The sequence below is a fragment of the Cydia pomonella genome, chromosome 6 (genome assembly GCF_033807575.1).
Source record: "Cydia pomonella isolate Wapato2018A chromosome 6, ilCydPomo1, whole genome shotgun sequence".
In the NCBI taxonomy this organism is placed as follows: domain Eukaryota; kingdom Metazoa; phylum Arthropoda; class Insecta; order Lepidoptera; family Tortricidae; genus Cydia; species Cydia pomonella.
Window position 1 is genome coordinate 13,932,287 of NC_084708.1, and position 12,581 is coordinate 13,944,867.

The 12,581-nt window shown below is 35.8% G+C and overlaps 1 protein-coding gene across 1 annotated transcript; it reads right to left on the reverse strand.

Moving 5' to 3' along the window:
* Positions 1 to 3,067: 3,067 nt before the first annotated feature.
* Positions 3,068 to 12,285, reverse strand: LOC133519035 (cilia- and flagella-associated protein 161-like). The gene is made up of 5 exons (XM_061852902.1): positions 9,652 to 12,285; positions 8,828 to 9,069; positions 7,321 to 7,479; positions 6,418 to 6,507; positions 3,068 to 6,329 (listed from the first exon to the last, which is right to left on the reverse strand). The coding sequence occupies exons 1-5, from the start codon at positions 9,809 to 9,811 to the stop codon at positions 6,240 to 6,242; spliced, it is 741 nt and encodes a 246-aa protein (XP_061708886.1). The 5' UTR covers positions 9,812 to 12,285; the 3' UTR covers positions 3,068 to 6,239.
* Positions 12,286 to 12,581: the final 296 nt, after the last annotated feature.

The following is a 12,581-nucleotide window of genomic DNA, read 5'->3' on the forward strand; positions in this document are numbered from 1 at the left end:
ATACGCAGAAGCGTTGGAGGAGCTTCCTTTCCTCTCTGTACACTGAGAAAATAAACCAAGGTAATTAGACAGTCTCCCTTACTTTGTTCTAAGAGCACGGTCTTTATTTTGTTGAGAAAAAAGCTTTTATAGTAGTTTACGTAACGAAGTTAAACAACTTTGTTTATTAGTTATTACATTAGCAGTACCTAAGGGAATAAATTAAAACAATATGTACAGTTAGCTGCAGAATTAACTGACTCCTCTGCATAGAAATTTGTTAGCAGAGGGGGTAAAGGGGCTCTGCAGATGACACTGATGGCTTTTATTAGATAAAATTAGTCTGTTTTTTCTGTCAAAAAAAAAAAAAAAAACAAAATAAAAACAGCTTATTCCCAACGGAAAGTTACATTGGTAACAACTAGACTATGGGTACAGTGAAGGTATTAAATGTACATACGCCTAAAATGCCAAAAATATGTGTACGCGACCTAATTACTCATACGTTACGGTAGTGCGTACCTACATATTTTTGGCATTTTCGATGACGGTATTTAATACCTTGACTGTACCTGACCAGATAGGTACCAAGACCTCCGCGTAAACTCTAGGTCCATATCCTCGTCACACTTTGTTACTTATGATTATCACTATATAAATATTATGTTTACGAAAATATTTATCGCACCTCCTTTAAACGTTACGACAAACTTAAATAAATCAAAATCCTAATAGACAGAAGTTCCCTTTACTAGTTGACTAAAGACCTTCGCTACGCTTGGTCGAATATACTAGATGGGCAACACCGAGCGCGGGCCAAGGCTACTGCGCCACCCTTCTCTTAGAGGAGATTAGTGTCTGAGCGCAATGAAAAGCCAAACGGCAACCCAACCCTTTCAGCTACACAAGTATCGACGGCCACTGAACGTACTCCTCTTCCTCCTACTCTGCGGTCGCTAAAGAATGAGCAATCCCATTAGCAAGACGACCGACGAATTCCCGAGTCTCCGCAAATTTAATTAGACTTGAGCTGAAGATTCCTCAAAAACCAGCTAGTTTCTTAATACCATTCATTACAGCGCTATAAAAATGTTACAGTATTCACAGTCCGTAATTATGGAGCTGCATTATGTTCATTATGAATTCGACAAGCGTAAACTTACAGCAACCCCACGCGGGAGGTAAACTAATTAAATTTTCATAATACCTCAAGCATTCAACTCGAGAAAGCCAAATAACCACGTAGGTTGACAACTTGACAACCTCACTAGCTCTAAGTTATAATTTTATAATTAACCATTCAGACCCCTAACTTTAATTTAAAATTACGTATTTCACAGGAACTGAATTTACGGTAAACTTGCGGGAAACTAAATGTTCAGCAAAGTAGGTACTTACACTTTGTAAATTAGTGAAAACAATAACATGGTAAATATCCTGTAACGGGAATCTGGGCAAGTATATACATAGTTCGAAAGTATATAGGCATTACGTTCAAACTCTTGAGCTCGCGAATTCGCGTTCGTGGCATTACGTTCAAATTCTTGAGGTCGCGATATCGCGTCCACGGCATTACGTTCGAGTCCTTGAGGACGTGGTATCGTGTCTGCGGCATTAAGTTGAGGTTCTTGAAGACGCAATATCGAAGAATATATTTTATTGCAAGTAATACCAGTTTCACACGAGGGCAGAGCAGTGGGGCAGAACAGTAGACAGCACGGTACTGCTACAACCTGAACGCACAAACTGAGACAGAATAGTATAGTACTGTTGCTTGTGCTGCCTACTATTCTGCCCCACTGCTCTACCCTCGTGTGAAACGGGCATAACTTTGCAACTCAAATATAATGAGCTAAGCGTAGACTAACACGTAATACTTTCTGTTGCCCCGGTACTTTTCATTCTTTTTTTTTTTAATCTTATTTATTTTATAAGCCATACATCTTATACTTTTCACTCTTTTCTCACCACGAAATTCGTCACTTATTCCACACCATGTCTTCAATTACAAAAAATAATATGGTATAGGTCCTAGGTAAAGCATGGGTCCGGATCACTCATGGTTTCATAAGAGTATTATTTATTCCTTACTGGATACTAGTTACAAACAATCATACAGGTATCAGTAAAGGTGTAATAAAAATAATTATCACAAATTGTTTAAATACTGTAGAATATCTAGTGTATATGACAAAGTAAAACTTGCTGTAATATTAGAATATAAACACTTGCTGGGGCAGCTGGACAGGTATAGGTGACCATTCCACCTCCGGACCTTAACCAATGAACCATACTTTAAAATAACTAAAAGTAACAATGAATATGGGAAAAGGCTCTGGCCAACATACCTGCTTAATATCCTGAACAGCTTACCCAAACAAGTAGTAGAAACTTTAGAAAAACATCCTGATAAAATAAAGAGTACACTTAAGAAAGCACTGATTAAATGAATTAATTTTTGTTATAAATAGTATTATAATAACATGTAAACACTAACTGCCAACAGGACTAATTATATACTTAGTTAAGGCTAAACTTAGTTAACAAAATCTCCAAATATAGAGATTATAACTGAGTGCAGACTGTACCTCAACAAAAACTGAAATAAACAGATTAAATTTTTTTTTTTTTTTAGGTAAAAATCTTATTACTTGGATACCAGTATCCTATGAGGATCATTTTTTATTTTTATGTAACTGGTTACCAAAACTCCGGTTACATACGCGGCCGAAGGGATAAAAAAACATTGTCTTTCGCATTTACTCGAACCCGACTCACCAAATTTGTCTTTAAATATTTTGTAACCAAATTTTGTATGTATTTTCATACATTTAACAATTGAAGAGCCTTGTCTGTAATTTTCTGTACAAACTAGTTTGCCGATTTTTGCGGGGGAGGGGCACATCAAATGTAAGGGATTTTTGTACATAACGTACAAATAGCCTAACGTTGATAGCGTCAGATAAACATCAGTCCATACAATTCATATGACCAATGACCATTGGCCGAATTTTCCGACAGAGGGGTAAGCTATTAAAGGCCACCCCAGTTGTAAATCCTCCAAGTATGAAATGGATTGCAGTAACTGATAGATTTGTTGTTAGATAAAGTTTAGTTGTAAGTGCTACAAACAACTAACAGGTAAATACAGTAAAATAGTATCTACCTGCTGTAATAATTCCAAATTATTCTGTAGCCAATTACCCCCGGTAACCTGTGAACAAGTTTCTCCGAAGCCGGTGTAGTCCTTAACTAGCCATCGATCGAGCTCCGACCACCACTTCTACTTAACTTGAGTTTGGGAGATTAAGCGCTGAGGAATACTTCATTATTTTCAGCTTAACGATCAGGATAATAATGGTAGGTACTTGTTGGTCAATAAAACAAACTACTACATTCGGTAAACACGAAAAAACTTGCTGTAACTACACCTTTTATTCGTTTTAATTTATTATTTGTAAAGTATTAGCTTGCCTATCGTAAATAACAACAAGAATTCACCAATCCTAACGTGAAAGAATTGACATACCTATAGTAAAGTGTTGTCTAACCCCTAACGTACAGTCAAAAGATTTAATTTGTGACCCATTTAGTACCTTGTCACAGTGACAATTAATAACATGAAGTCGCTCGAGACTTCATACTATTGTCACTGTTACAAGATACGAAATGGGAACAAATTAAATCTTTTGACTGTACAATTAATAAAAACTTTTTAACAAAAAAAAATAACCGCCGAAAAAAAACTAAAAGGCAATAAAAAACCGGCACTAACACGAAACGAATCGACCTACAAAAAAAACAATAGCGCACTGAAAAGAAAAAAATAATAATTTTGTCTTCAATAACGCAAGTGAATACCTACCCTACAATTAAAATTATAATCGATTTCTATACACTTTCTATATACCTAATACAATCGCTAGGCTTATATCAATTTAATTACATCTAGAAAGTATGAACTATATACATATTTCTGAAATCAATCACACAAATCTGCGTATTTATATATTTACAATCTGTTATTTTTGGAGTCGGTACCAGCCTCAAACAAACTGGAGCACCTTCCTTGACGCCCCTTGTATAGTCTTGTATTGGGCGCTTGGCGGAGGTTGCAGTTTTGGAATGTGTTGCGTTCAACTCTTCACTAAGGTGCTCAAGTAAGTTAAGTTAAGGCTTGTAGATAGAAGCTTGACTCTACAAGAAATCACAACTTTTTGACAGTGCGAGCCTTATGGTTTCATCTTGGCAACATTTTACATGAAAATGTTTTTGATGGGATAGATGATTTCACAAAATTGGGGAGTCAAATGACATGAGGGAATCAGTGAAGTTATTGTATAAAAATATCGTTTCCCTTCGGGATAAGCTTATTTCATGGGTGCCCCGAATCCCTCGCAAATACATGCTTTTTGCATGCATAAACTTTGGAATGAAACGTGTAAGATTACCTTACGAGTACGAAAGTAAAATATCTTTAAATCTCAATGTATTTTATCAAAACTACACCAACAATTTACGTCAACTCATTATTATAGTATTTACTTCTAAAAACAATTACAGTTCATCAATTAGGGCGTACATAAATAAAATGTTTTGAATATCTGTTCTTACATGAATCTTATACGTTCATGGTAAAAACTTAAAGTTTTTAAACTTTAAAACTTTTGCATTCAAAATTACGGAATATGTGCTAACAAAATAGGAAATTATACAAAATGTTAAGTATATATCAATAGTGTATTGTCAATTAGGTACATGCTTGTTAAACAACCAGCTCTTGTCGTTTGTTTGACGCTCCTGTTTTTCAGAAACAGTTTTATCCGCAAAAACGCTGGCTCAACTTTTTTTGTTTTCGCTTGACTGACTTACGGTTTTCGCAAATTAGAAGACTGAATGCTGCGAATGATTACACCCTGTCATTAGTAACAATTAGAAGTAATCTTATAAGAATAAAATTCTTTTTCATCACTTGAAATTTCTCAAGCTCTGTAAATTATATTCACAATGCAAAAAATACGATTGAATTTGCGACAAATCCATTCGAAGATATTCATGACACTTTTAGAGCAATTCTTATAACGAAGCATATGACTTATTCATGGTTTCGAAGGTAGACGCAATAAGTCTGATGCCTTCAGATCGAATACTGTATTTTAAATGAGACGATAACGAACGAAAACAAATGTTAGTCACAATCACCTTCCTCTAAATTTTTGCACTATATCCAAAGGAGGTACTTTAATTAGTAATTAATTATAAAAGTATTTTTTAGATGTAGCGCGCCGTATTTCTGTAATATTCAATTAATAAAATAATTACATGCTTGCCAATTCCATACAAAAACGTGTGAACCCAAAACCGTTTACTTAGGTATGTCTGTTAACTATATTATATTACGTATCACCAAAATTTCTTACAGGTTTTTAGGGTTCCGTACCAAAAAGGTACAAAAGAAACCCTTATGGTGCGACACTGTCCGTCCGTCTGTCTGTCTGTCTGTCACGTCTCTAAATATCTCGAGAACCACTTAAAATATCGATTTTAAATGGAATAGTTATGAACAACGCTAAACCAGACACATAGAAAGTATATATATTTTTTTAAATAACTATGGGAAATGCCCAATATGAAGAGATGTAAAAAAATCATAATTTTTCATCGGTAAACTTCGGAGATAAATGGTATTTTTTCACATTTTCCTTCATACATTTTTTTTCCACTAATAAAGAATAATAATAAATTATTTTGGAATGTTCCATTTGAGCTCTTTCAAATGATACCCCACTTGACCAAGTCACTAGACTTTGAAATTTTGCCCCCTCTTCATATTGGTAATTTTCCATAGTGCATAAAAATAAAATATAAATAGAATACTTTCAATGTGTCTGGGTTAGCCTTGTTCATAACTATTCCAAATTTTAAAGCGATAGCTTAAGTGGTTCTCGAAATATTTAGCGATGTGACAGACAGAGAGACAAATCGGATCAGAAATGACGGCTTTCGAGGTAACATATGTACACACAAAAAATAATTGATAACTTCTTCCTTTTATGAAGTCGGTGGAAAGTAAAAATAACGATTATACTTGTTTCTGTATTGTATTTATAAAAAAAATCATATTCATATTTAAAAAAAATCATGACTTAAGAAAATAAATAAATAAAAAAGAACGATAATACAAAATAATATGGCAAGAAGTAATAAAAATAGAAATTAAAAAAATAATAATATAAATGTAAACGAAAAGTGACCGTTCATTAAGCGACAGGGACATGAATATGCCAAATATTATGAGGTAGTTCACGCCCGTACACGTCTAAGCAGGTTTTCATTAGGGGTGGCCAAATCTGTAAAAAATATAATACAAAAATAACTTCATAGCGTTTTGGACGATATCATTTTAAATACCTTCTTTCCCTGACGTGTAGAACTTACTTCTTCATAAAATCCATGTACCCAATGGTCGACGTCCACGCCTAAATTAATATTGGTCGCGCAGTGATTTATAACAATATCCGTATTTATCTGAAACGAAATAGTAAAAATGTACCTACCTATTTTTTGGATAATTTTAACTTGAGGTGAAGGTTTAGCAAGAATGCACCGCGACAGTTTCTCGCGCGCGAAACATTTCTTTGATTAGAAAGGGAGGGATAGTATCTACTGTGGTCATAAAATGTCAATTCCGTATCTTTGAACAGTCACCTGCAATTAAATAATATGTTACTCTTCGAAGGTCGCAAAAATATGTGACACACTATTGTGACTCTACAAATAAGATCGTTTCAGATATTGTTACGGTCTTCATTAACATATTATTGCAGGTGGCTGTTAAAAAGTCCATTCTAAGTTCGAGTTCAGAAAGTACCTACACTACCTACCACCCTGACAATCGTTAATAGAAAACACCAATCGAAACTTTAATAATGCATAGAATCAGTCACGTGACTTTTCGTAGCATCTGTCATCCGAGCATCTGTCGATGTACGAGGCATATGGCATAGAATCTGGAACCGATTTGCTTTTGTCTTTAGGTACAATGGCTGATGATGATGATGATGACTACCGTACAGAAATAACACTTCCTACAAAACCGAAGTTTGACAGCAATTCACGGATGAATTATGCTGTCCATGGCATTATTGCTTTCAGCCATTTAGGGTTGTCAAAATTCTAATCAGCATTATCTTATCTATGGTCGTGCTCGTATAGGGACGTCAAGTTGTACCAACCCTAATAATTGCTCGGGGAAATGCTGAGCCGAACGGAGCCGAGAAAAACCGAAAGGAGGAGTGTCGCCCCACTGGCTGAACTCAATTATTTGATAATAAAACTCACTGGAACCGGTTTTCCTTCCTGTTCGAAGCGCGTTATATTTGGGGCCCGAACCGGCAGCACTCGCCAACGCGTGTTGGACATGGAGTTCTCGCTCAGGTATAGCGGGAACTTGCCACACAGACCTGGGATCGGGTTCGGGTCGAAACGCACGTATAATGGCTGGAATAATAAATAAATATTATACGACATTCTTACACAAATTGACTAAGATCCACGGTAAGCTTGGCTTTAATAAGGCTTGTGTTGCAGATACTTAGTTAACTTATATGTCGGCGGCCGATTGTAAGATCACCCAGACCGTAATGTTCCTCTGTAAGGTTTTCATGGTAGTCACATTAAACCAATAGATAGGTAGGATAGGATCATTAGATTGCTTCAAATACCCGAAGAAGGGCAAACAGGATGCGTAGACAAGATGCCAATCGTTCACGTAGCGTAGAGTAGTTATAGAGACAACTACGCTTAACGCTATATGCAACTGTCTCTGTGGCACTAATATGGAAAAGTGATAGAGAGAGCTCTTTCACTCTTCCTTATTAGTGCGACAGAGACAGTTGCGTTTCTTTTGCTACGGAGCGTTAACGATTGGCATCTTGTCTATGCACCCTGACCAGAAATAAGAGCGGCTCCGTCGAGACAAAGATATTCACGTTTCACGATATGCCTAAGAATTTCACAATCTGTCTGATATTACGATCGGCCGCAGACATATAAAATATACAAATACTTAAATACATAGAAAACTACCATGACTAAGAGACAAATATTTGTGCTTATCACACAAATGTGTCGTTCTCAAGCCAAATGTACCACATTTTCGGTTGCCATAAGGACGCTCTGACAGGTTATTCGTATAAAGATTTCATCCTCATGGTAAGTGACAATGCCTTTTGCTTCAGAACGACACAAATAAATGCCCTTAACGGGATTTGAACCCAAGGTCATCGGCTAGGCACAACCGGCTAGACCAGATCGGTCGTCTTAAATCGTTTTAGTAAGTATGCAATTTAGGTATGTTTATTTATTTACTTAAACTTTATTGCACGATATAAAATTGTACAAATGGCGGACTTAATGCCTCAAGCCATTCTCTACCAGTCAACCATAAAAAAATGTATGTCAAAGGTCTATTCTATTCTATAATACGTTTAAGCAAATATTCTATAGTATGGTATGTACATGCTACATGGCATGCCTACGTAAGAATGTGTATTATAAACAATTTATGCTGTATATTCCATATAATTTGAATTGGAATTATTCAGTTACTGAATAGAATGCAGGCAGCTGCTCAACGATCGCGAAGTCATAATGGCAATTCTTCAATATTATATAGATGAGCGAGAAAAACTAGCTTCTGTCCGCAACTTCGTCTGCGTGAAATAATGATGGTACATCGTCGGGCCTCAAATTTTATCATAATCGGCTCTTCGGTTAAAACCTGAAGAGGTAACAGACAGACAGACGGACAAAGTTACTTTTGTATTTATAATATTAGAAGGGATACCTTTTTGTCCACTGACTTGGATAGTGTTAAGAGAAACTCTTGATTATATTTCAAATGTTCGCTCTTTCGGTCAGAGTAATCGGCGCTGGTAATAACGAAGGTGCTTTTAGCTTTCGGTTGAAGATCAGGCAAACCCGCCAGTGAACAACCGTCGTGTAGGTCTCGATAGAACAACAATTCATCGGACGAAAGGCGACCTCCCAGTAGAAGGCCTTTGGAATCTTCTTTTGCTGGGTAAGTTGCTGTAAAAATTATAAGAACATAAAATAACTACTACCTACGACTAACAAAACCATAAAAAAGCAGAGCAGAGGAACAGAGTTTCCATGCTGGATGTCGTCTTTACGAGTATTTACGTGTATCTAAGCATATTACAATAAATAATCTTTGACATAATCAATGAGCGGTAGTATTTTTGCACAAGTATTTTTTTTTGTGGATACTGGGAGAAAGTTTTTGAAGCGATAATCGCCCGTCCCAAGATTCGTAGATGCCTCTCGATCATAATACATATGTAGTTACATAAACATATTTTATAATTTATGTTTAATGAATACGATACTCCGGTATTAAAATCGCACCACTCCGAAAACTTTACAGAATAGAGGTTTACAGAGGCAGATTAGCCATTCCTAAATGATACGGGCAACAATCTCAATTAATGCATGATGACCATGATCTAACGCATCTATCGCAGCTTCAAAGATTAATACAAACCTAATATAGAAGCAATAAACCAATAAGCAGTACGCCCTTCAATATAACTTATTTTTGGTTTTCAGAAAGCATTATGTTCGATTTAGAATTCAATTGATAGATCTAACCTGGCACATTGGGTGCAAGCAATGAAATTGTGTCCCCAAAAGCAATGGTTCCGATAGCCTGAGTTAAAATAGTAGGCGCATTGAGGTTTTCATTCATTTTTCGATACCTCGCTAACATTATGTCACCATCTTTCATAGTCTCCAGGTCAAACGGATTCATTCTGTACTGAAATTTAAATGACCCAACAGTTACTATAGATATACCTTAGCATATTGAATACTTATTTGAAACTTACAATTACCTTCAAGTTACAAAAGCTGGTGCGAGATTTAGGTTGTTTAAAAATTATCGGCACCTTAGGGAATTGGCACCACCGAGAAATAAACTTCGCTCAAACAGAAAATTGCAATAAAATAACCCTGTTTTATATGGACAATTATTTCCTAAATTCTTACTAAAATTACCCTACACGTCAGGTATGTTTAGGTTCGTTAGTTTTCTCTCAACGAGGAATAAATTCCATCGACTAGTAGCCAGATTCTTCACGCTCCGCCACCCCACCCCGCTTCCCCTAGCAAATTTGTGTGCACAGTATAAGCCCATGCACGTAGACAGTTGCCTTTTCTGTCGATGTCGCTTGCTGACCACAGGGAACCCTAAAGTGGCAACATGATCTTTGATAAATCTGTAATGTCAGTCTGAAGCTAAAGTTGTCAATAGGTCCATTATGTTCTGCTGGTCTACGTTTGGGCCATAATTCTGTCTCCTATATCCCGATTTTACGAAATATAAGAACTAACTACATATATACCTTTTTAAGTAAAAATCTTGTAGTTACTAATCGGTGAATTATTCCGTATATTTCATTCGGTGTCAGCTCCAGTCAATCGTGCGTGAATCAATATCTGTTGCTGCGATTATTTAACCAAAAAATGCCATATTTAATAACTAGTAGCCTTACCTCCTCCAATAGTGTATCTTCATACCAATTACCAACACGTACGCGGTTACAGTAATTTCTGCCCGTGTCTTTATTTAATTTCGAATTAAACATTTTGGAATAAAAGTAAAAATAAAAAATCGAAATAAACATCTGCCACAAAAAACGATGGGAAACTAAAATGACACGATGTTCACGTCATGTTTAGGTTAGTTGCTGACATTGGCAGAATCATCAACACCTTGATAGAGCCATAACACGAAAAATTGATTGATTGACTTTCTATCAAACTTTCTATATAATTGTTGACAACCATTTATGTAATGAACTATCTAATACAGCTTTTGTATATCTTACATGTATACTTTTAAAAATCAAATAAAATACATTGTAAAAATCCTAACATAAAATACTAAATCAATAAAGAATATAAAATATTCATAGAATGTCAAAAAGGTCGAAATAGGTATAGTCTGGTTTACCAATTTTGTCAATGGAAAAGGCGGCAAATTTAGTAGATACATTTTATTGCAAGTGTGCAAAATGTGTCATTATGTATGGGTCTTGAGACATTTTTAGGGTTCCGTAGTCTACTAGGAACCCTTATAGTTTCGCCACGTCTATCCGTATCCGTCCGTGTCCGTCTATACATCTTGCATGGCAACAGAACGGTAAAATACAAACTACAAGAATATAAGGTTGTTTGCTGTTTCTTGATGAATTCTATGATAAAACATTATCAAAGAATTCATACGGCCACCTCCTGTCTTCATCATCGTCATAATATTGCAATGTTATCCAATTTACATATGTCTGCAAATTTTCAGCTCAATCGGAAATTGGGACGTTGACCCACACTAACAAAATAGCACACCCACTAATCTAACAGGGCAAGTTAAATAAAATCTTGTAAAAAGCCCTATTATAGTTCGCAAAAACAACTTCGCTAAGGCTTTCACTTTCTGAGCAATTGTATTAAAAAATATTTTTCTGTCCTCCTGCCGAGAATCGCTAACTTTCGGCCCGCTGCGCTAAACAAAGTTGCCGCTTTCCAGCTCCGTCGAACAGAAAAATGGTATGAATGAAACCTCGAGCAGTAGATGCGACAGCCTCAGATCACGAATCGGATCAGGCAAAGCGAAGGTTTTAAATTACTTTAAGAATGTTTTTACCTATTATGCTATTAACGGATTAGATCGAATTATTTTTGAATGTTTTGTATTTTGCATATTTTTACTTAGTCTCCCGTTGACCACGAACACTGCAAAGGGTTCGAATCGTCGGGATATATTTTCAATTATACGCGATTATAATCCGTTAAAATAAATAGGTAGTTTTATTTCATAAACAAAAATATTTTAAAATATCCAAATCGTAGATTATCAAAGGTTATGAAAAGCAAACTAAGCGTTTTTGGCGCCATCTGTTGCCATTGCTGCTCGTCACGTACTGTGGCAAACGGACGTGAATATCAAACAACGACACACACTGCAAGCTATCCGAGCTTCCAGTGTAACTATGTGTTATGGTTCCATTTATATTCACTTTCACATTGTCTCTAGTGTGGTTTTATGGAAAGAATTAATTTATTTTCAAAACATCTTCATATTAAATAGGTACACCTAGCAAGTACTGGAGTGCGAATTATGCCCGAATTTGTAATACATTTACACAACTTTCGTTAGATTTTTTTTCTATACTTCCTTCGCAAAGGCAAAGAGAATTTGAAATAGAGGTGGATTATCAAAATAAACCAAAGGAAACTTTGTTGCCACGCTAAATGACTGCCATCTTTCGACACATGTTTAAAACTTTTAGGACGCCATTTGAATTTGATCCTTATTATTTCACAGATATGTGTTAAATTTGTTAAATATCAAAAAGTGGCGCCATCTACTAAAGCATAGGCCAAAAGTATGGCGCTGTACCATACCGAATAAGGATCAAAGTCAAATGGCGTTTTTTTTTAAATTTTAGCATGTTTCAAAGGGTGGCAGTTAATTTACTGGCTCTAGAAAGTTTACTTAGACAATCCACCTCTATTTAAAA

Coding starts and splice junctions, on each gene's coding strand:
- LOC133519035 (XM_061852902.1), bottom strand. CDS start 9,811: ATGAATCCGTTTGACCTGGAGACTATGAAAGATGGTGACATAATGTTA. Junction 9,070..9,651: donor GCTTGCACCCAATGTGCCAG/GTTAGATCTATC, acceptor TAATTTTTACAG/CAACTTACCCAGCAAAAGAA. Junction 6,330..6,417: donor TACATGGATTTTATGAAGAA/GTAAGTTCTACA, acceptor TATTTTTTACAG/ATTTGGCCACCCCTAATGAA.